General features: G+C 40.6%; 1 protein-coding gene and 1 non-coding gene across 22 annotated transcripts in view; both read left to right on the forward strand.

The window, feature by feature from the left end:
• The window catches only part of Mia2 (MIA SH3 domain ER export factor 2), a 93473-nt gene that overhangs the window by 24481 nt on the left and 46158 nt on the right, over positions 1–22834 (forward strand). For 3 of the 21 annotated variants that reach the window (XM_060387545.1, XM_021645757.2, XM_021645754.2), the window contains exons 7-11: positions 10204–10335; positions 11727–11748; positions 11839–11927; positions 20788–20859; positions 22266–22292. In XM_060387545.1, coding sequence (XP_060243528.1) covers positions 10204–10335; positions 11727–11748; positions 11839–11927; positions 20788–20859; positions 22266–22292 — 342 coding nt within the window. Of the gene's footprint in view, positions 1–2877; positions 3024–4145; positions 4255–4531; positions 4705–10203; positions 10336–11726; positions 11749–11838; positions 11928–20787; positions 20860–22265; positions 22293–22834 lie in introns of those variants that run through there. The other 18 variants (XM_060387546.1, XM_060387547.1, XM_021645755.2 and 15 more) reach the window with 12 other exon arrangements.
• LOC132655683 (small nucleolar RNA SNORA26) lies at positions 8867–8988 on the forward strand. Its single transcript, XR_009593466.1, has one exon. It is a non-coding gene; the product is annotated as a small nucleolar RNA SNORA26 (small nucleolar RNA).

Raw genomic sequence — 22834 nt, forward strand, 5'->3', positions numbered from 1 at the left:
AGCAAGAATTAAAAAGAAGATGTTTCTAGCTAGAGTGACAAAAATAAATGGTAGTACCACTAACAAATTTTGTGGAAACTACCTAAAGCTTTTTCTTTTTATTCCTTTCTTACCTTTCTTTCTTTCTTTCTTTCTTTCTTTCTTTCTTTCTTTCTTTCTTTCTTTCTTCCTTCCTTTCTTTCTTTCTCTTCCTTCCTTCCTTCCTTCCTTCCTTCCTTCCTTCCTTCCTTCCCTTTCTTTCTTTCTTTTTTTTTTTTTTGTATTTTGAGACAGGGTTTCCCTGTATAGCCCTATTTGTCTACTTGTTCTGTAGATGAGGCTGGCCTCAAAAACACAGAGATCCACCTGCCTCTACCTCCCAAGTACTGGGATTAAAGCCATATGCCACTACCTCTTAGCACCTACCTACCTTTCTCTCTCCTTTCTTCCTTCCTTCCTTCCCTCCCTCCCTCCCTCCTTCTCTTTCTTTCTCTTTTCAGACAAGGTCTCCCTGTGGTCTGGAGTGTTCTATGTAGCTAAGGCTGTTCTCAGACTTGTGGCTATATCAGATCATCCTGCCTCGTCCTCCAAGTATGTTACAGGTATGCGCCTTTGTGCTGACTTCATCATTTTGCTTTATGAAGTCCTTTCTCATTTAATTTTCTTTGTTAAGTTCTAGAAAGTAGCTGTTATATAATAAAAAGGCCTAGAAAGATCATTAACTTTCTTTGTATAACTCAGTCCTAAAGATGATTACAAATGTTCGTTAGGCTAGGAGAAAAACTAGTACTATGATTGCTATATAGTAATATAATTGCTAAATAGTCAGAATGAAGTCTTCAGTTCTACTTACTAGGGTACCCTGTGGAAATATTCTTCCCTGGGTGGTGGTGACACACACCATAAATCCCAGCACTCAGGAAGTGGAGGCAGGTGTATCTCTGTGAGTTTGAGGCCAGCCTGGTCTATAAAGCAAGTTCCAGGACAGCCAGGACTACACGGAGAAACCCTATCTCAATACAAACAAAAACAATAAAAGGAAGAAAGAAATATCCTCCACCACAAGTTATACCAGAGAAATTAAGGTGAAAAAAATAATTTATTAATCAGAACATGATATTTGAGTTTCTATAAAACATCTATTTAATATAGCCTACTAAGTATGCTTACTTTTGTGGGCTTAGTAAATATAGTCAAGTATATTTTCCTTAACTGTCTTGGTTGAAATTCTTTAGACATGAAAATATTGAATTTCAGCTTATTTTAATTATCTTGTGGTCTTGGAAAGTTACATTTTCTTTGGAGAAAGCATCTTAGTATTAAACTTTCACTATTTGAAGATGAGATGAGCTAACAGGTCACTGGTAAAGAGGACTTATAAATCACTTTTAAATTTAAAAGTTATTGTTAGCCAAGCAGTGGTAGCACATGCCTTTAATCCCAGCACTTAAGGCAGGCAGATCTCTTGAGTTTGAGGCCACCTTGGTCTACAGAGTGAGGTTCCAGGATAGCCAGGACTACAGGGAAACCTTGCATCGAAAACAAACAAACAAACCCCTCTTGTTGGGTTGGTGATGTAGTTCAGTGGAGGAGGGAACTTGCTAGGTTACTGAAGGCCATGGGTTTAATTCCCCAGTTCTAAAAACAATGGTAACAAGAAACAAAACAAAACAAAACAATACACATACACAAACACATACACTCAAACTCACAGACACGGGTCAATTGTCAGTATCTAAAATGTGAGTTCATTTAAAAATTCTGGATTGTCTTGAAAAAGTAAAAGATTGCAGTAGTGACGTCTCTACTGGGGCAAGCAGAGCTCAGGCTGATACCGTGAAGGATCGTAGACTCGGGCTGAACCACTGCTTCTGTGCATCCCGACTGCTTGACTTCTCAGCCCACAATCATTAGATCAGATGTTCTGAAGAGTTTTCTAACAGACCTAGAAGCTTGCACTCCTGGTGCAGCTTTGAAGCTTATGTAATATAGGTCTGAAAAACTTCAGCAAACAAAAAAATTGGAGCAACTTTCCAGTTAATTTTGGGTGAAAGAAGTTCCTTTTCTTCTTGCCTAATTGTTTCAATTAGTATCTCATGTAGATTACGTGTGGATGGATGAACCTTCCTTGCATCACTAGAGAAATAGAAGTATACACAACTTTTAACAATTTTATCTTACAGCTGAGGAACCTCTTGAAGTTCTAACATTCATCCACTCCTCCCAGAATGTTTCATTTATAGGAGTAAGAGGCAAGGAAACTGCCCGGCTCCTGTTGGAACAGGTTGCTCCTGCTTCAGTGCTTCTGAGAAAAACTTTTACATCACCAACTCAGACAATAGCTATGTGGCACAACAGTGCTGTCTTCCTTCCAAAGAGGAGTGCTTATGTGTGAGTGACACTAGTGCTCACCCAAATGGGAGTAGCTAGTCCTTACAGCTTTGACATAGGGCCTTCCTGAGGGAAACCAGTTTCTAGGCGTGGACTAGGTTTTCCAGTTAGCAAGGGTCTAGTGCCCCTAGATGTTTTCCTGTAGCTGTTTTGAGTACTAATAATATTTACTGTCCATTTCCTTGAGAGCCAGGTCCTTTGCAAGACAGTAAGATCTCATGTCTACTTATGGGGAACAGTCTTTGAAGAGCATTCACTTGGTAGAAATTATGAACTCTATGTGAACAGACTAGAATAAAATTTTCAGTGTTTCAGCAGTTAGCAATCTTAAGATTTTTCTTTCCAATTGTGGATTTTAATGTGATATGTATAATATTTAAGAAAATACATATATACAGGCGTGTGTGCACACATACGTTTACAAGTTATGAGGTCCATGAAATTGGATTATGGGTTGGTAGTCACAGCTCCACCTATAACACCCCTTTATTACAGTGTCAAAACAGGATCACACTGGAAACAGGAGTGCAGAAGGTATTAAAATCTGGACTCTTTCTCAAGGATATGAAGTATTCAGAAGAGATTTATTTACATGTCAGGGCATTTTAACATGAACTTTCTGAGAAATGGAATCTAAGGGTCCAGATGAAGAGGTAAGTGTCTACATGACTATAATGCATTCAGAAGTTAGATTTGGAATTTTTCAGTGATTGTTAAGTAAACTGTTTTTGCTATGGAGAAATCTTTGCTGTAGGTATGCTTGGGTTTTTCTTTTTAAAATTTCACTTGTCTCATTTCTGCTTTTAGCATTTCGGATGGTAACTATTGCAGACTGGAGAAGGGCACAGATTAACGTAGGGAAGATAGGCTAAGCAAGGCAGTGTTTGTTTGTTTGTTTTTTTTCTTTTCTGTTTATAAATCCAAAAAAGCCCAGTGAGATTATGGAGCGCGTTAAAGATGTTCAGATCACTGAATTTTCATTTGAGTAACAGTGTTATGACCGAAGCTTAAGCGTCTCTGAAATTCTAGGAACTCTTAAGCACACTTCTCTTCCGACTTTAGTTTTCATGTAAACTAATTTCAACGCAGTCCAACACATTTGAAAGTTGTGCACCACCTTAAACCGGGAGTACTGAGCAACATCTGCTATCTCTGATAGTAAGTTTCTGAAACTCCCCAGGGTGATGTGGCAAAGAACAGTCTGAGTATAGACAAGGTAGGCCTCGGTTTGGTCTTAAGTCACTGGCTGTAACCGTGGTGTTTCTGATTTTGTGAGTGCTTGTGGCATGAAAGTGATGTTTTTACTAGGCTATATCGGAAATCTACAAAGGGTTTGTGATTTTCTTTATCAAGTTCTCTCGGGCGGCTGCTCCTTTTTGAATTGCTTCTCCAAGACTGACTTTAGTTTGTTAGTGCTGGTGAAGACTTAAGTTAGAGACAGGTTATCTTTTAAGCCTTTCGTAAAATCGTGTCTTCCATTAGTACTTCAACGCAATGGCTCTAAAAATAGGGCCCTAAATTTAGAGGGCAAGCTGTTCTTTTCTCAGAGAACGCCTGTGCTGGGCATAAGTCCACAGGGGCTTCTCCCATTTGGCACTCCCGTACCCAGGCGCTAATGGAGTTTAAGACAGGCGCACCGTGGGTAGCACCTCCCCAGGTGAACACAGGTGAGTGAACCCGAACCTGGGCTGAGGAGACAGAATCGGGCTTGCACAGGGGAGGTTAAACTCTGACCAGACCACACAGTTGACCCGAACGCCTTCGTGTCCAGAGTCCGAAGTGCGGACTCGGGAAGCAGGACGCGCCGGCTCGCGCGCGGCGGGCCATTTTCTGGCCGGAACTACGGAGGAGGCCGGCGTCTCCGTGCCGGAGGGGTCCTCCCGGGTACGGCCGCGCGGGGTTCGGGCTCTAGAGGAGCGGCAGGGGGGCGCCTTCACCCCGGGACTGCGCCCCACCCTTCGGGGCGCAAGGCTGCAGCAGCACGCTCGGCGTTCGGGCCCCGCGGGGAGGCGGAACGGCGCGCTGGCCCTTTAAGCGCGAGCGTGGACGTGTCCGCGGAGCTCGTGAGGTCGAGGGGGCGTCGCCGCCGCGCCGGCGAGACCAAGGCGCGGGGCGGGCGGGGGAAGCGTGCGACGCGGGCTCCTCCCCCGCCGCGGGGCCGAGGTGGTGCGCGCCGGATGCCGGTGCGTCTGCCTTCCCGGCGCCGCGCAGACTGCGCCGTGCCTGCTGCTGGCCGGCTGGCCGGCTGCGAGGCCTCTGCCCGTGAGCGCGGAGATGGCGGCGCCTGGGGCCGCCGCGGGTGGCGTGCGGAGGGTTCTGGAACAGTTGCGCTGGGTGAGTCCCAGGCTCGGCGGCCGCGGGCCTCGCTGGGGCGGGGCGGCTGCGGCGGGGGAAAGCCGGGGCTCAGCGCGTCCGCCCGGCCTGTGCTCGGCCGCTGCTCGCCGCGGGGAGAGGGGCCGGGGGATCCGGAAGGCCTTGTGGACTCCCCAGAGGAGCCCGTTTCCTTCCCGACCCCCGGACGTTGTTTATTTTGAACAGGGGTCAGTTACACGTGGCTCTTCTGACTGCCGGAAACTGGAGTTTCTTGGTGATGAAACTTCTCAAGAAGACACCTAAGCTGGGGCGGGAGCCTAGTCTTAACTCTGTACTGTTTTCCCCCAATAAAGAATGCCCTTTTGAGACGCTTTAACCATAGTATGCCTTAACCCCCCCCCCCTTTTTTAATTGTTAATGTAAAAGATACTCTTTTAAACTCTACAGATAGTGAACGCTCAGGATCCATTTTCATTTTGAAATCAGGTGGCAAAGGTTTTTCTCCTTAAGTGTTTGTAGGTGGTTTTGTTGTTGACATGTTTAGGGATAAACACACACCGTTTTTGGAGACTATTGCATTTTTTAAAAAGATCGTTTAAATATTGCGGCTGTTCTGATTAGCCACTTCGGATTATCTTCTTGTGTGAATTTAAAATTGTGTTGCCACATGGTTCCATCTATCCAACCGTAGTGTAAGTGAGTGCACCAGCCCATGAATGAAAAAGTTCAACCGAGGTTCTCAATGAACTAAGGGTTTTTATCATTGGCATTCTGTTGTCTTTTAAGGGAAAGACACAAATTAGTCCACAGTAGAAACCTATTGCTTATAGAAGCACACATGCAAAACAAGGGGAGTGAGAGATTGTGTTTTCTTGGATGGTTGGGCGGATAAGTAGAGATGTGAAACCGTGGCATGCATGTACAGGAGCTCTGCTGCTCAGAGTGTAAAGTGAGCCAACGGTGTGGTGTGAAATGTGGACAGGTGGGTCCCAAGGACTTCTGTAGGGTACAGGAGAGCCACTGATGGCTTTTCAGTGGTTAGACTTGGTTTCTGGAGATTTTCCTGAGAGTAGTATGTAGCCCAGATGTCAGGGAACAAAACTCAAAACAGGTCATTACCGCAGTAAGGATACAGAAGTTAGTATGAGTTCCTAAGTGAGGAAATAGGCATAAGAGCTAAAATGGGTATGACTTTCTTAAGATGTGGAGAGGGTTGGGTTGCAGGGAGAGTCTAGAATAATCCTAAATTCCTGGCTGTGTCAGTTGAGTTACTGAGATATGTTTTACTGGAAGAGAATCATATTGTAGACAAGAGATAATTTCAAATCACACACACATCTCCCTTCATTAAAATCGACAATTAAGGCCAGAAAGGGGGAATGTGGCTTAGTGGGTAAAAGGCTTGCTATGCTATCGTGGTCTGGAGCTGGAGTCCTCACACGCAATGTAAATGCTAAGCTTTCAGTGACCTCTGACACTAGCACTGGGAGGAGATGTGTGTAGGAGAACCCAAGGGCCTCACTGGTCACCAGCTTAGCAAAGAATGGGTGAGAAAAATTAAGATGGAGAAAGAAGACACCTCTGTGTCAGCCTCTGGCTTCTCTGTCCACGCACATGCAGTGTACACATACACACCTAACAGTTACCAGTACTTGGTTTTGATAAGGTTGGTAATGAGGCACTTGGAGAGGGAATGTCAGGTTTTGCAGAATTTTTTTGTGGTTGAGCGGACTATGTGGATATGTTTTTTTCCTGGCTTTAGGGAATGATCATTCTCTCATCTTCAGTATGGTATTAGCTGTGAATTTTCTATTGACGCCACTTGTCAGGTTGAGAAATGGAATCCCTATTTGCTGAGTCTCTTGATCGTTAGAGAGTGTTTGATTTTGTTAAATGTTTTTTTATGCACTGTATTAGTTGCATTCTGTATGTTTTGTTTATGTTGCCTTTTTCCAATTTAATCTGAATGTTTTTATTTTAAAAAAATATTTTATTATGCTAGCACAGTGGCACACGCCTATAATCCGCAAGTGGGGAGGTAGAAGCAGGTGGATTTCTGTGAGTTTGAGGCCATCCTTGTCTACAAAAATGAGTCCAAGACATCCAAGGATACACAGAGAAACCCTCTCAGAAAACCAAAAGCCAAAAACAAACAAACAAATACATATTTTATTTTAAAGTGCGTGGATGTTTTGCTCCTGCTTGTATGTCCATGCCCCAATGTGTTTGCAGTGCCTGAAGATGCCAGAAGAGGGTGTCAGGTTCCCTGGGATTGGAGTTATGGACCATGTGTGTGCTGGGAATTGAACTTGGATCCTCTGGAAGAACAGTCAGTGCTGCTGAACCATCTCGCCAGCCCCTGGAAGCATTTTCTCATTTCCCTAGTTGGACTGGCAACATAAGGTTCAGTGAGCAAGAGACCTACAGCACAAGCCTGATGGCCTGAGTGCAGATACTCAGAACCCACATTCAAGTTGGACATAGCATAGGCATCTCTAGTCGTAGCTGATTCCTACTGGTTTGTGGGAGCAGGAGGCCAGAGATTCTCCAGGAGCTAATGGGCTAGCTAGCCTGGCATATGTGGCCGTGAATAATAGGAGACCCAGTCTCAAACAAAGTTGAAGGTACAAACCAGAAACCTGAGGTTGGCTTGTGGCACCATTGTGCCTAAACTCACAGTAATTTCCCACATGACCTAATTTTTCATTGATCTGCAGTTATTATAAATTTCCATATTTGTAAAATTTCCAGATTTTCTTTAAAAATCATTTAAAAATGACTTATGTGTATTGAGTATTTTGCTTGCATGCTAATCTGTGTACCCTGTGTGTTTGGTGCTGTGGAGGCCAGAAGAGGGGTCATGGATAGTAGTAAGCTACCATCTGTCTGCTTCTGCCTTGAGAGTGCTGGTGTCAAAGGTGTGCACAGCAATGCGTGGCCAGAGAACAAGCTGTTAACTGCTAGCCCTCTTACCAACCCTCCTGTTTTTATGGCTATTTTTAATTCATTATAATCAGAGAGCACATTTCTCAAGATTTGAATTTTTAGTTAATTTTTACTATTTTAAATTAAGTGTGTGTATATGTGTGACTCTATGCATGTGGCTTCAGGTGTCTGGAGGCCACAAGAGGATGTCAGACCCCCTAGAGCTGGAGTTGGAGGCAGGCGGTTGTGAACTGCCTACCATGGATTCTAGGAACTGAACTCTGCAAGAGCAACAGATGTACTTAACTGCTTAGCCATTTCTGTGAGCTGGGCTCTGTGATTTAATATTTTAAAAACCACATTGAAGTTGATTTTAGCTTGATATATGGATTTGTTTTACAGAATCTCCCATGTGCACTTGGGAATGTGTTTTCTGCTGTTGTTGTGTAGAATTTTGTTAGTTTGGTAGGCCTAGTTGGTTTGTGGTGGTGTTCCAGTTTTCTCTTTTTATGCTGACTCATGGAGAGTGAGATCTTGAAATCCCTAACTACTGTTGATGAATTGTCTGGGTTTTTTCCCCCCCTTTACTTCATCAGATTTACTTCATTTTGTGGTTCTCTTGTTGGGTAAAGTATAACCTACATATGAAGACTGAGCTACCCTTGGCCGTAACGTGATGCCTTTCTTTTTTTTAAATTTTTTATATTAATTACAGTTTATTCACTTTGTATCCCAGCTGTAGCCCCTTCCCTCATCCACTCCCAATCCCACCTTCCCTCCCTCATCTCCTCCTATGCCCCTCTCCAAGTCCATGGATAGGGGTTTTTAGTAATGGTGTTTGTCTTAAAGTCTTTTTTTAAAATTTGGTATCAGAGCAGTCACTGCACTTGTTTATGATCAGTTAGTATCTGGGGCCTGACAACAAAGGACAGAATAACTCACTAAGGGAGGATGCATTTTGAGCTGACCCAGGAAGAGGTAAAATATGCAATTAGCTGCAAGCCTTCCATTAGCTGTGTGGCGTGGAGAGCACTTCAGGAGAAGGCCTGTGGAGAGACCTCGGTTATACACCCATGGTCTTTGGAGGAGAGATGATGGAAATAGTTTCCTTTTTTTGAGTGTCTGTCCTTGTGATCCTAGAGGCAAATCCTTGTTATCATTGCTTGACAATATGGTATCACATTTTCCTGTACTGGGGACTGAAGTGAAGAAGGAAGAGACAGAATCAGGATAAAAGAAAGGTTTTTCACCCTTTCCTGTGCCCTTTTAAGGTTGGTGCAGTACTTTAAGAGGCTAACACAGAAGGGTAAAGAAACTCTCCATCAAACCCAGAGAAGAGGCTGTACACCTCCTCTTTGGATCCTGTCTGGAGTCACAGCTGAAAAGCAAACAACATAATATGTTTTTGACAGAAGTAAATAAATTGTAGGTAGCAACTTGGAAGGAGTCCCTGTAGACATAAAGCTAAAAAAAAATTAATTTTTCTTTCTTTTAATTTATTTACTTTGTGCATGAGTGCTCTGCCTGCATGTGTGCCTGCAGGCCAGAAGAGGACATCATATCCCAGTATAGATGGTTTTGAGCCATCATGTGGTTGCTGGGAGTTGAACCCTGGTCCTCTGGAAGAGCAGTCAGTGCTCTTAACCTCTGAGCCATTTCACCAGCCCAGAAAAATAGATTTTCAAGAGAGTAACTTATGAAAGGATTTGTTTGTTTATTTATTTTGTCAGGGCCCCAAGGAAAAGATTGGCTGTCCAGTTGTAGTGGGTCTGTGCTGGTGCCTGAAAAGAATCAAGCCTGTTCATTCTTTGGGTTGTTTTCAGAGAACAGTTTTCGTCTTGCCTTTTTATTTTGTTTATGATCAGTTAGTGTCTGGGGCCTGACAACAAAGGACAGAATAACCTACTGAAGGAGGATGAGTTTTGAGATGACCCAGGAAGAAGTAAAATATGAAGTCTGCTCAAGCTGTAAGCTGTGTGGTGTGGAGAAGGGGTGTGGTGAGGCCTTGGTCTCATGGTCTTTGGGGGAGAGATGGTGGAAATAGTTACTTTTTGTTGAATGTCTGTCCTTATGATCAAACTGAATTATTTTAGCTCAGAAGAGATAGAACAGAAGGATTCAAAGCTCAAAAGTCAAAGCTCTATCAGTTGTTTTCTGATGATTCCCCTACTCCCACCCAAAAAACTGCAGATTTGCATTTCTCCCCTGCAGGGAGATTTTTTTGGGGGGGGAGGGAAAGGGGGTTCAAATCAGTGCATATAGATAAAATGTGAGCTTGACGTCAGGGGGATCACCCAACCCAGGTCATTCATACTCTTCTTGGCACTCTCCTACCCTCCTGAGTTGAGCTCTGAAGCTCCTGTTTGAAAACCATTGTTTCACCACACTGCTGTTCAGCACTCAGGAAGAGCAATTGTAAGTTACTAGAAGAATGTGGTCAGAGGCTTTCTGGTTCATTGTATATGGCAGCCCATATTAATATTAATATTAATATTATATTCATATTAATAGAGTTCATCAGAGCTGCCTTACCTACCTTTGTAACAATACTGTAGAAGATACGTGTTCATGGGCTTAACTTCCTTTGTCTTTAAGGTTGTGGCAGCATTGCCTGACGATATGAGAGCAGACTTTAATCCCAACGGTTTTTCATTGGAACTGGCAATATGTGTGCTTACTATTGGACTGCTTGCCGTTCTCTTGTTTCTCTGGAGAGGCTTCCGATCAGTAAGTAACCACTGCATACTAAGAGAATATTCATTTTTTTAAAAAATATTTTTTTAGGTTTATTTTATGTATATGAATGTTTTACCTGTATGTATGTATGTATATCACATGTGTGCCTTGTACATACAGAGGTGAGAAGAGGGCTTTAGATGCTGTGGAACAGGAGTTACAGATGGATGTGAGCTACTATGTGGGTGTTGAAAGTTGAACTCTGGTCCTCTACAAGAGTAACAAGAGCTCTAAAGCACTGAGCCATCTCTCCAACCCTCATTCTGTCTTTATTTAGATCGAACAACTAACTAATTGGAGAAACGTATTTGTTATTTCAGGGGAATAAGTTGGGTCATGGTGTTCCGGGCTACTCATAGTCGTATATCGTTATTAGAAACTGAATATAGATTCAGAGAAATGTTTGTATATAAGGATTTTAAAGGATTTTCTTTGCAGGGATACTACATACAAGTACCAGAGTCCCACCCTTCTTTATGTCTCCTCCTCCTGTTTTTTTTTTTTTTTTTTGGTCTGTGTTTGTTTTTAACAGTATAAAAAACCAGTAGATGTATCTACCTACCAACATAGAATAAAAACACTGTTCAGTTCATAGTTCCTGACTTCATCTCTCTGGCTTGCTGAGTTAGAGATTCCCCAGTCCTAGATCCTGTGTTTATTCCCATACTTAGAGTTGTTTTAAGAGGGAGTCATATCACATCCTTTTCTTTCTGAGACTTCTTTTTAGATGTTAGTCCTGAGCTTCTGACTCCATTTCTGAGGCTCTCCAGAAGGATTTCGTCTACTCAGTGTTGCCTTTCCCCTGTCTCCTGTTTACACACATCCTATTACTTCTTGTCTTTTTGATTTTCTCTTCTAGTTTTCTGTCTCTTCATCTTTTCTAGGTATAAATTTCCCTTTTGTTTGTTTTCCTTGATCATTTTGCTCTAGCCCCAGGACTCTCACCATGAGTTGATTTATCCCTTCTTTATTGAGAGCTGAAGCTTAAAGATGAAGAAGGCTGATGGGTGTTTTAGTCCATGTTTAGAGCCCTGTGGTATTTCTTCGACTGCTTTATTTCAATTACTAACAGCAGGGGCTCCTTGAAATACTTTGTATTAGGGCCAAATATGTATATGTGGGAAACATGGGTGTAAGTGAAATAACAAGTGTCTTCAGAATGAGGAGGCTGTTTCAGAGCCTTTAATATGATAACACACATGAATCTTCAGTGGGAGAGCTTACTATATAACATCATTTTCATTGAAAATAGAGTGCCTTTAGGTAACTCATTCACTGTAAGGCTGTAAGACGTTGTTATCTTAAAGTTAGAGTGGAAGTCAAATGGGTTTACTTGAAAGTATATTTGTTTTAATATAATTTTTGTTAAAAATTTGTTTCAGATTCAAAGCCGATTTTATGTGGGTAAGTTATTCTATTTTAGATCTCATTATCGTTTATAATTTAAATGCTTATAATAGTTTAGCCATAATAATAATCTTTCTTTTTGTTCAGGAAGAGAAAAAAAACTCGCTCTTGAGCTTTCTGCACTAATTGAAGAGAAATGTAAACTACTTGAAAAAGTTAGCCTTGTTGAAAAGGAGGTAAGACATGTTTGAAATAACATCAGTGGTAGCGTCTGGAACTTAGTGACTCCACATGGGTTACTCAGAGCATCAGGTCTTTGCTTCAGAGCTGAGTTCTGTCACTCATCACCTCCATCACTTAGCCATTCTCTATGCAGTCACCCTGATGAGGTAGAGTCACCCTAATCAATGAAGTGCAGCCCCTTGGTTCGCTTACTGCTTTAGATAGACTTTTTGTGAAATTGCCTTTTTGTCTTTATCACCCTTAAAAAATTACATTATCATTTTTTTATGTGTGGCTATTTATACTGTTCATGTGCACATATACCAAGGCACACATGTGGTTGGTCATAGGATACATGGATGAGTCAGCTCTCTCCTTTTCCTATGTGGGTCTCAGTTGAAGTCTGGTTGTCAGCCTTGGCAGCAAGCTCCTTAACTCCTGGGCCATCTCGTTGGCTCATTTCCAACCTTTAAAGATACTCATAATCTTTTTTTCTTTATGTCATATAGAAGCAGGGTTTTTGTTTTGTTTTTAATATTTTATATCATATATAACAGTTTTGTCAGATATATGGATTATAAATATCTACTCTGTGACTTATATTTCTGTTTTGTTTGGTGTCTTAGAAAACTGGTTTAGAATTAATGTAGTGTAATGTGTCTTTGTTTATGTTTGGTTTTTGTTTGTTTTTTGCTTCCTCCTTAAAAAAGATTTTGCCTGTCAAAAATGTAAAGGTACCCATATTTATTATTGTGTAGATGCTTTATTTACTTTTCATTTGGAGTTTGTATTAGCTTGCGAGGGCTGCTGTGATAAGACACCACATTAGTAGCAGGAATGGATTTTCTTACAGTTCTGGAAATAAGAGTTAAAGATTGAGGTCTAGGTAGGCTTTGCTTTTTCTGTGGCCTGTCCCTGGACTTGTAGATAGAAGTGCCTGCTTGCCGTGTCTCACTCCGTCCTAATGCTGTCTTCTTAAGATATCAATCATATTAGCTTAGGGTCGTCTGAACTGCCTCAGTTTAACCTAGTTACCATTGAACCTAGTTTCCAAATAATAGACACGTTCTCTTAAGTGCTGACACTTAAAAGACAGGGTTTATCTGTGTAGCCCTGGCTGTCCTGGAACTCATTTGTAGACCAGGCTGGCCTCAAATTCATCAGAGATCTCTCTTGAGTGTGGATATTATAAACACGTATCACCATGCCCAGTTTCAGAATGAACATTTTTATAATGTTGAATTCTTACCTGTGGATTATAGTACCATTTTTCTGTACATCCTTTTTCAATGTTTTATTTATTTATTTATTTATTTTGAGACAGGGTTTCTTTCTGTGTAGCCCTGGATGTCCTAGAATTCACTCTATAGAGGCTGGTCTCGAACTCAGAGATCTCCCAGCCTCTGCCTGCTTTTCAAGTGCTGGGTTTAAAAACGTGCCACCGCTGTCTGGTAAACATATCTGATGTATTTTTTTAATTTTTAAATTTTTTTACATGTATGTCTGTGCTGTGTGTGCATGCAGTACTTGCAGAATCCAGAAGCCATCAAATGTCCTGGAACTAGATTCACAGACAGCTGTAAACTGTCAAGTAAAATTAGGTTATATTTTGGGGGCTTTTTCTATCACCCACTCTATCTCTCAAATAATGAGACAGACCTATTAAGATTTATTCAGTAAGCTTTAAAGCACTAGAGCTGGGCAGATACTTATCTATTCTAACTCTCTACTAAGTTAGTCTGGCTACTTCCCAGTCACATGCCCAACATCCAATTTCTTGGATATTGGTCCTGTCTGGGCTGCTTCTGCTCCATCAGGTCAGTCCTCATGGTCAAGTCCTTTCTCTTCCTCTTCCTCCTCTCTTCCTTTTTTATCCTGTCTGGGATCTTGTGGTCTCTACCTGAGACCCCTCAACTGCGAACGGAAGTCCTGCCATCCTATCTCCTGCCTAGTCATAGGCTGCTTAGCTTCTTTATTAACCAATCAGAGATAATTGGGGAACAATGTTTACATAATATTGATACAGGAGACTCTTCATAGAAATGACAGTGCCCGTGCCTGGATTATAACTAGATCTTGGAGTACAAAAATTAGCATCTCAATACACAGCACACTAGACAAACCCCCAATAATGCCATGTAGGTGCTGGAATTAAACCAGGATCTTATGGAAGAGTAATCAGTGCTCTTAACCACTGAACCATCTCTCCAACCCTATTCATTTTATTTTTAATTGTGTCTCTGTGTGTACACACATGAGTACAGAGTACAGAAGGTGTCAGACCGTTGGGGCTAGAGTTATAGGAGCTTGTGAACTACATACTGTAGGTCCTTTGCAAGAGTAATATGTGTTCTTAACCACTGACCCACCTCTGTAGCGTTCCCTGACCTTTTTTTTTTTTTTTTTTAAGACAAGGTCTCATGTAGCCCAGGCTTGCCTTAAACTCTATGAGCTGAACCTTGAACTTCTGGATCCCCCTACCTTCCAAGTACTAGGATTTCTTCACCCCCACAGCTTCATTGGGTTACAGTTTCTACTGCACAGTTGACTCAGTTATTTGAAATTTGTAGGTGAGTCAGCTATGGTGATACATGACTGTATCCCAGCATTTTGGAAACATTACAAGTTTGATTATAGGACAATTACAAGTTTGAGATTATCTTGGGCTACATGGTGAAATTCCATGCCCTTTCCAAAGTATGTAGATGAATGGCTTTTGTTATATTCATAGATTTGGATATCCATAATAGCAATCAGCTTTTTTGCCTTTTTGAACATTTTTATTAGCCCAAAGAAACCCTAAATTTCTATTATTACCCTTCACTCAGTTTTCCCACTATATGTAGTCCTAGTTACTTCCGTGCTTTCTATCTCTATAAAATGTTTATTCTGGACATTTTCCTTCTTTCTTTCTTTCTTTCTTTCTTTCTTTCTTTCTCTCTCTCTCCCCCCCTCCTCCCTCCCTCCCTCCCTCCCTCCCTCCCTCCCTCCTTCCCTCCCTCCCTCCCTCCCTCCTTCCCTCTCTCCTTCCTTCCTTCCTTTTTTTGTGACAGGGTTTTTCTTTGTAGCCCTGGCTGTTCTGGAATTCATTCTGTAGAACAAGCTGGTCCTGAGTTCACAGGGATCTATCTGCCTCTGCCTGGATTAAAGGTGTGAGCCACCACTGCCTGGCTACTCTAGATATTTTCTGTAGAAGGAATATGAAACCATTCTTTTTCTTATTGGCCTTATCCCTAGTGTGAGTTAGGCACAGATAGAGCAGTTTCACTCTTAGATGTACACACAAAGAAAATGTGGTTCCATCTGTGTTGCCGCATACATCCAAATTAAATCTTGCCAAATAGTACTTTACCCCATAATTTATATATTTGTTTGCTAGTTGATGGCCATTTGTGTTATTTCCACTTACATTGTTAGAGAAAGATAGCTCAACTGTCAAGAGAGCTGGCTGCTTTTACAGAGGACCCAGATTTGATTCCCAGCATTCACGTGGTAGCTCACGTCTGTTTATAAGTCCAGTCCTAGGTCATCCTATAGCCTCTTCTGGCCCATGTGGAACGTAGACATCACACATAGGTGAAATACCTCTGTATATAAAATTAATAAATAATACACATTAAAAAATAACAATGCTTTTGGCATTCATGGTAAGTTTTTATGTGAACATGCATTTTCAGGTGCTTTGGGTATTTACCTAGGAGTGCTGTGTCTGTATTTATGTTTTGGTAGAATTGTCAAACTCTTCCACCGTGCTTGTACCATTTTGCATTTCCACTAGTAGGTGAGTGTTCCAGAGTCTCTCTGTCCTTCTCAGGCTGTGCTGGGTTGTTATCCTACTGGCTGAGTAGTGACATAGTTTTCACTGGCCTTTCCTTGGAGACTAATGACATTGAGTATCTTTAATGTTTATTTGCCACTTACTGTCTTATTTGGAGAAAAGTTTATTTAGTTTATAACTATCTATTTATTTTTGAGACAACCCTACCAGTAGCCCAGGCTGCCCTTGAATTCTCCATCTTGCTGTATCATTCTAAATACAGGGATTATAGATGTGCTGCAGCTTTATATATCTTGGATACAGAGACCTTACAAGATTCATGCTAACAAATTCTGCTTTCTTTTGTGGTTGTTTCCATCCTCCCTCCCGCCTTCCCTCCTCCCCTCCCTCCTTTCCTCTCTCCTTCCTTCTCTCCTTTGCTCCCTCTTTCCTTTCCTCTCTCTCCTTCCTTTGCTTCCTCCCTCATTTCCTCCCTCTCTTTCTGTCTCTTTGTCTTTGTGTCTGTCTCGCTCTAACTTTTCTTTTGAGACAGTCTTTTTTTGTAGTTCAGATTGTCCTTGAACTTGAGGTAGTCCTCTTCCTGCCCAGGCCTCCTGAGTGCTGGGATTATTAGCGTGACCCACCATAGGTAGCTGATTTTTCTGTCTCTGTCTCTTTCTTTCTTTTTGGTGTTTCGAGACAGGGTTTCTCTGCGTAGCCCTGGCTTTCCTGAAACTCACTCTTAGACGGTGCTAGCCTTTAACTCAGAGATCCACATGACTCTTCCTCCTGAGTATTGGAACTAAAGGCATGTGCCACCATGCCCTGCCGTCTCTTTACTTTCTTACTGATGTGTTTTGTTTTGTTAATATTTATTTTTTTATGTGTATGAGTGTTTTTTACCTGCATGTACGTCTGTGTACTGTGTGATTTTTCTGGAACTGGAGTTGCAGGCTGTTGAGAGCCACTGTGTGAGTGCTGAGTACTGTTAACCACCAGAGCCTTGTTTCCAGCCAGCCATAGAGGTATCTTTTGACATCTGTCTCACTATTAAACCCTGGGTGGCCGGTAATTTCCTATATATACCATGCTGGCCTTGAACTCAGAGATCTGTCTGCTTCTGCCTCCTGAGTGCTGGAAATCTAGGCATATACTATCATGCCTGGCTTGATGATATTAAAACATAAATGTTTCAAATTTTGATGATCAGTTTATTTACATTTTTTGTGTTTTTGGTTGTAGAAACAAGAAATGGGAGGTTAATTCAAGGTGACAGATTTACACTTGAATCCATGTAAAAGTTTTACAGATTTAACTCTTGTGTCTAAGTCGTGACCTATGTGGAATTGAATTTTATATCTAGTATGAGGTAGAATTCCTCCTTCAATCTCTTGCATGTGGCTCTTTGGTTTCTTTCTCCATGGAATTGTGGTAGAATAGAACATGAATTTTGTCAGTTGAAGAGTTTGCATAAAGGAGATCATGCTGTTTTATATTGGCTTTATAGTCAGCATTGCATTTATGAAATTCGTTCTGTTGTGCACATATTATATTTTTTCTCTGCTGATTAAACTTGTATCAGTGCACATACTTGCGTATCACTTCAATTCTTGGTATTGTTATTCCTAAGTCTTGGCTATTAAGAATAAAGTTATAAACACTTTTTCCTACAAGCTTATTTTTGCAGCATGTGTTCTAATTTCTGCTTACTAAATATCTAGTACTAGAATTGGCAGGTCATTAGGCTGGGTATAGTTTAGCTTTTAAGATACTTTCTGAGTGCTTTAAAATTATTTTTTCACAATTCCATACATATATAATATATATAATGTACTTTGTTCATGTTTTTCATCAACTCATTACTCTATCAAGTTCCGCCTTCCCATCAAGGACTCCTCAGTATGTCCTCTTGACAACTTGTCCCTTTACTACTATGTAGTGGCCTTCCATATCTCTTCTGACTGGCTTTGCTTTGAAGTCTCCCTTATCACATAGAAGAATGCCAACTTCTTTGCAACGTCCATATGAGTGGTACATTTGTTTCCAACTTTGACTCTCAGTTTTTGGATACCTTTTCTAGTTAAATGAGTTTCTTAGAGAACAGCACATAGTTGGAGCTTGCTTTTCAGTACAGTCAAGTAGCCATTTTTTTTTTCTTTTGGTAGTTTCTCACTATGTAGCTCTGGTTAGCTTGGAACTGAAAGAGATCCACCTGTTTTTTGAGCTGGGGTTTTTCTATGTTTAGCCCTGGCTGTCCTGGAACTTGCTTTGTAGACCAAGCTAGCTTTGAACTCTGCCTGCTTCTATCTCCCAAGTGCTGAGATTAAAGGCATGCACTACCACGCCCAGCTTCTGTCTCTGCCTTCTAAGTGCTGGGATTAAAGGAATTAGAGGTATGAAAAACAATGGAGAAAATATTGTACATCAGTATTTAAAAAGTGAGTAAAAGGGTAGTGGGAAAAGGGACAGAAGGGGAACATTAGAAAAGAAAAAAAGCATTAGGGTTAGAGGAAAAAAGGACAGAGAGAAGAGCCTTTCCCTCCAAGATGCAGGTTCCCACATAACAACCAAACACCTAACGTATGAAAGTGTTCATAGTAAAATAAAGAAATAAAATTAATGATGAAAACTATGTATAAATAATTGGAAATTAAAATAATAAAAACACAGATGAGGAATACAATGAAATAGAGGTGTTATGTTCCTGGTCAGTATTCCTTCCTGCACTATGTATGGTGCTACCCACGTTTTCTGTGATTCCTATAGCTCCTCCCTGGTGTACCTGCGCTGTGGGTGTCAGTCCCATCTAGATACTGTTCCAAGTTCTGCAGGTTCATTCTTTTGTTCTGAGTCTGTCCCAGGTCTGAGCCCTGCTGTGGCATGGAGGGAGAATAGTGTGCATTGGAAGGCTCTGGATCGGATTCCCTGTCCCCATTTTGAGTGTTGTGGTTCACTTTCCAAACTTGGATTTGAATGTGTTCTTAGAGTCCTTACTGGGCATGACCCTGGCAGGATTCGGTCGATTCTTGCTGCCCAGTTGTGACTGGGTGTGCTTGTGCAGGAAATCCCAAATAGTCCTATTTTTCCTTTCTGTAGCTGTTTGTCTGTGGTATTATATCCTGACTTTCTTCTACTCTGACTCCTGGTCTCTCAAACACCACTTGTAAATTACCACTGAAAATTAGGCTGTTGGTATCTTTTCAGCTTGTTCATTATTTGTCATGGACTATCATGCTGCTTTATAGAATTCATTTGTTGGCCTTGTAGTTTTGGAGGCAGGCTTAGGGGTTTCTCTACATATAACATGTCATGTTAATTAGGTCTAGAGGAACAGAATTAATAAAATAAATATATATATATATATATTTGAAAGGGAATTTCTTAGAGTGGCTATCATGCTGTGGTCTTGCTAGCGCAACAATGGCTGTCTCCCAACAGAAAAGTCCAGAATTTGATAGTTGTTCAATCTTCAAGGCCAGATGTCTCAGTCTTCCACATACTCTGGAATTCCAAAGAAGTAGGTTCTAATACTAGCAAGGAATGTTTCAGCAGCAGGATAGATGAACTTGCCAGTGAGGACAAGTAGGCAAAAAGCAAAACATTTTTTCCTACAAGCTTATTTTTGCAGCATGTGTTCTAATTTCTGCTTACTAAATATCTAGTACTAGAATTGGCAGGTCATTAGGCCAAGTTTTCCTTTTTCCATGCTTTTTTATATGGACTGCCACCAGAAGGTGTGGTCCAGATTTAGGATGGATTTAGCACCTCACATGGTCCAATCAAGATCAAGGGATGCCCAGCTGCTTGGGTTTTAGTTGATTAAAGGATGTGGTTAAGTTGATAACCAGGATAGTCATCTCACATGCTGTCTGCACATTTTTGGTCTGGTTACATTTGGAATCTCTTCTCTGCTCTCAGTAGGACTTCCAGCTCTTGGGGGAGCGGATGCCTTTGCCCTGCTTTCAGTTCTTCCCCATTAGTCCTGTTGGCTGTATTTTCATAAATGACCTTTATTAAGACGAGGGACTTTCCTCTTATACTTAGACCCGTTCAAGTCTTGCTCAGGAAAGGATGCTAAGTTTTGTTCAGAGCTCCCTGTTGATCTGTGTGCTTGTGCTATATGCTCATGTGGTCTGGTGGAGTGATGGGTCACACTGACTGTGTTTAGCCTCAGTGCTGAGATAAAGCCCACATGATTAGGCATGCAGTCTTTGTGAGATTAGTGCTTAAGTTCCATTTGCTAGAAATGGACTTAGAATTTTGCACTTGTTACCAGACACATTCATCCGTTTTCTTTTTCTTGTGGTGTCTTTGTCTTTCTTGATTACCACAATGATACTTTTGAAATATTCAGGCAAGCAGAGGATCCTGTCCTAAAGTTGATCCCACTTAGCAGGTCCTGAAGTATATGCATTGTTTCTTGTGGTTTCTGATTCTCCTGAAATCCTAGTTTCCTGTTTATGTGAGTTTCTTGTATAAGGAAAAAGAAATGTGAACCACTGGGCTTGCCTTCCTGCAGGTCTGTCTTCTCCCATTCTGTTTAGTTTTCTGAAGCCTTCAGACCAATTCTGACTTTTAGTGTGTGATCTAGCTGTTCATCAGGAAGCATGAAACAACACAGTTCTCAGCTTAATCAAATTAATGTTGTGGGTTCTTATATTTTATTACTCTTAAGTTTTCATTCCTTGATTATTATCTCTCTTAAAGATTTGATCTTACTTGCCTTATTTGTCATATGATATAAGTATCTGATGGCCAGTTACTACCCATTGCTCTGTTGGAAAGGCTGGAGAAGCTGTTTACTTGCTTAGGGGATGATAGACAACTCCCATCTTTGGATGCTCTTTAGTACACTCTTGCTGTTAGAGTTTTTACCCCCAGCCAGACTTGGACAACTTTGCTAGTCACAAGTGGGCCATGTGTTGCCCAAACTGAAGGGTCTGACTTGTTGGCAGTTATGGCTTTGCTTTGTGGTTAGATTGCAAAACCAAGCTCAGAAAGTCCAAGTGAATTTTAAGTATGTGAAGATGGATGCTGTTTGCTTTGTAGGTATCTATTTAGATACAATTGGGATAAAATTTGTAGTTTTTACTTATGTGTTACCTTGTTTCATTCAGTATGAAGGCTTAGAGTCATCGTTAAAGGAGGCCAGCTTTGAGAAGGAGTCCACAGAAGCACAAAGTTTGGAGGTAAAAAAAAAATGATTTAAAAGCTAGGGAAAAGATTCTTATTAAAAAGCAAACTTTAAAATATGTTATCTTCTTAAAAATAATTATTTCAGAAAAATATAAAACAACATCAGGATCTTAAAGCTTCCAGAAAAAAATTGGAGGAAACAACGTTGTAGGTAGCATAAAACATTTAAAAACAAGTCAATTTGAGCCAAGAAGACAGAGGACTCTTTCACAAATTTAGGCATAGCAGGAGACAATAAATTATGTAAGTTGTGACCATATTACCTTTTCATCCCGTGACAGTAGGCATTAACTAGAATTCAACCAGAGGCTTACTTTGTAAATAGAGCATGCTGGTAAATGTTTAATCCCTGTGTACAGACCGTTTCCTGAGTTCTATGTTAAAAATACACCATCATGGCCAGTTTTCAGTCACTTACATGATGTTACTGACTGGATAATTTAGGAGAGTTACACAGCTAACTCTCTGATAATTTTCAAATTAGCAGACAGATTAGGATGTGATGGGTGCCTTGGTACTGTTTACAGATGGAAGTGGTGTAAAGAGTGAGTAGTGACCCCATAGAGTAGAAGCAGCCTGCTTGGCTGATGACAAAATAGAAAACAGACATTGTACTTTGGCTTATGTATTGAGTCCAGTGTGGCAATTCTGTCATTGTCTGTCCTCAGTAGAAAGTATGTCTGTTGTGAATTAGAATCCCCAAGAAGTTTTAGACTCCAAGTAAATTACTTAATTTTTTTCTTTGTTTGTTGCCTATGAATATCCTCAAGAATCTTTTGTTGCTTTGTGTTCTTTGGTGAGCCTCTGTTGTAAGCACTAACAAAATGGGAATGTATTAGTTTCCCAAATGAAAGGAATTTAGGCAGGTGTGGGGCATGCCTACCGCTATGGCACTTGGGAGGCTGATGCTGGAAGCTTGCTGAGTCTGTCTCAAAAAAACAACAAACAAAACACCAGCAACAACAACAAAACAGCCAAAAACCAAAACATGTAAATAGTTTTAGAAGCTAACAGAAAAGTTGTTACTGGATAACAAAGACAAACATCTATTTAAGGTTGGTGTTACAGGTACTGTAAACACCATTTGTTCTTATGACAATGGATTTATGTGAATTACAAGTCAGATGAATTGAGCTTTGGCCAAATTAAATATTTTAGAAATTTTTCTGTTAATTTTACTAATTTGTAGGTGGAGTAATTGTAATTGGATACGAACTATAATATAATACAAATTTTACAAAGTTTGATAATTGACATTGCAGATAAAAAAAATTAAACCAATAGAGTAATCTTGATTCATGTCGAAAGTCTTATAATGAAAATAGTCAAATTTGGGGTGATTGTAGGTAAACACTCTTAAACTATTTTAACACATTTTGATTTTGTTCTTTTTAACAAGTTTGTTGAAGGATCACAAATACCAGAGGTATGTTAACTATAGTATTTAAAAACCAATCTAATAATTAATCATTTTAAATTAAAAAGATTACAGAAAATATGTCATTTAATGGAAAATGTGATACAATCTTAATTTTTTTAATTTAATTTTATTTTTTATTATTAGTTACGTTTTATTAACTCTGTATCCCAGCTGTATCCTGCTCCCTTATTCCCTCCTAATCCCACCCTCCCTTCCACAGTCTTGATTTTTAAATTCATTGTACTTTTATATTATATCAGACTTGTCATTTCCCTCCATAACATGCTTTTTAACATGCATTAGAACTAGATTGACAAGCTAGATTTTCTACCTGTGCAGATTTTCTACCTGTTTTTTTAAGTAATAGTTTTATTAGGAAGCAACTGTATTAATTCCTTTAGTGATCTCCTGGTTTCTCATGGTTAGCTGATGGGACCCTGAAAGGCTTATGCTCTTTATAGAAGTTGCTGACAACTGCTAGACCTCTTGTCCGTCATCTTAATATCAGAGAAATGAGCAAATGTGTAAAATGTTCCTAAACTTGTTTG

The sequence above is a fragment of the Meriones unguiculatus genome, chromosome 7, assembly GCF_030254825.1.
Source record: "Meriones unguiculatus strain TT.TT164.6M chromosome 7, Bangor_MerUng_6.1, whole genome shotgun sequence".
NCBI lineage: Eukaryota > Metazoa > Chordata > Mammalia > Rodentia > Muridae > Meriones > Meriones unguiculatus.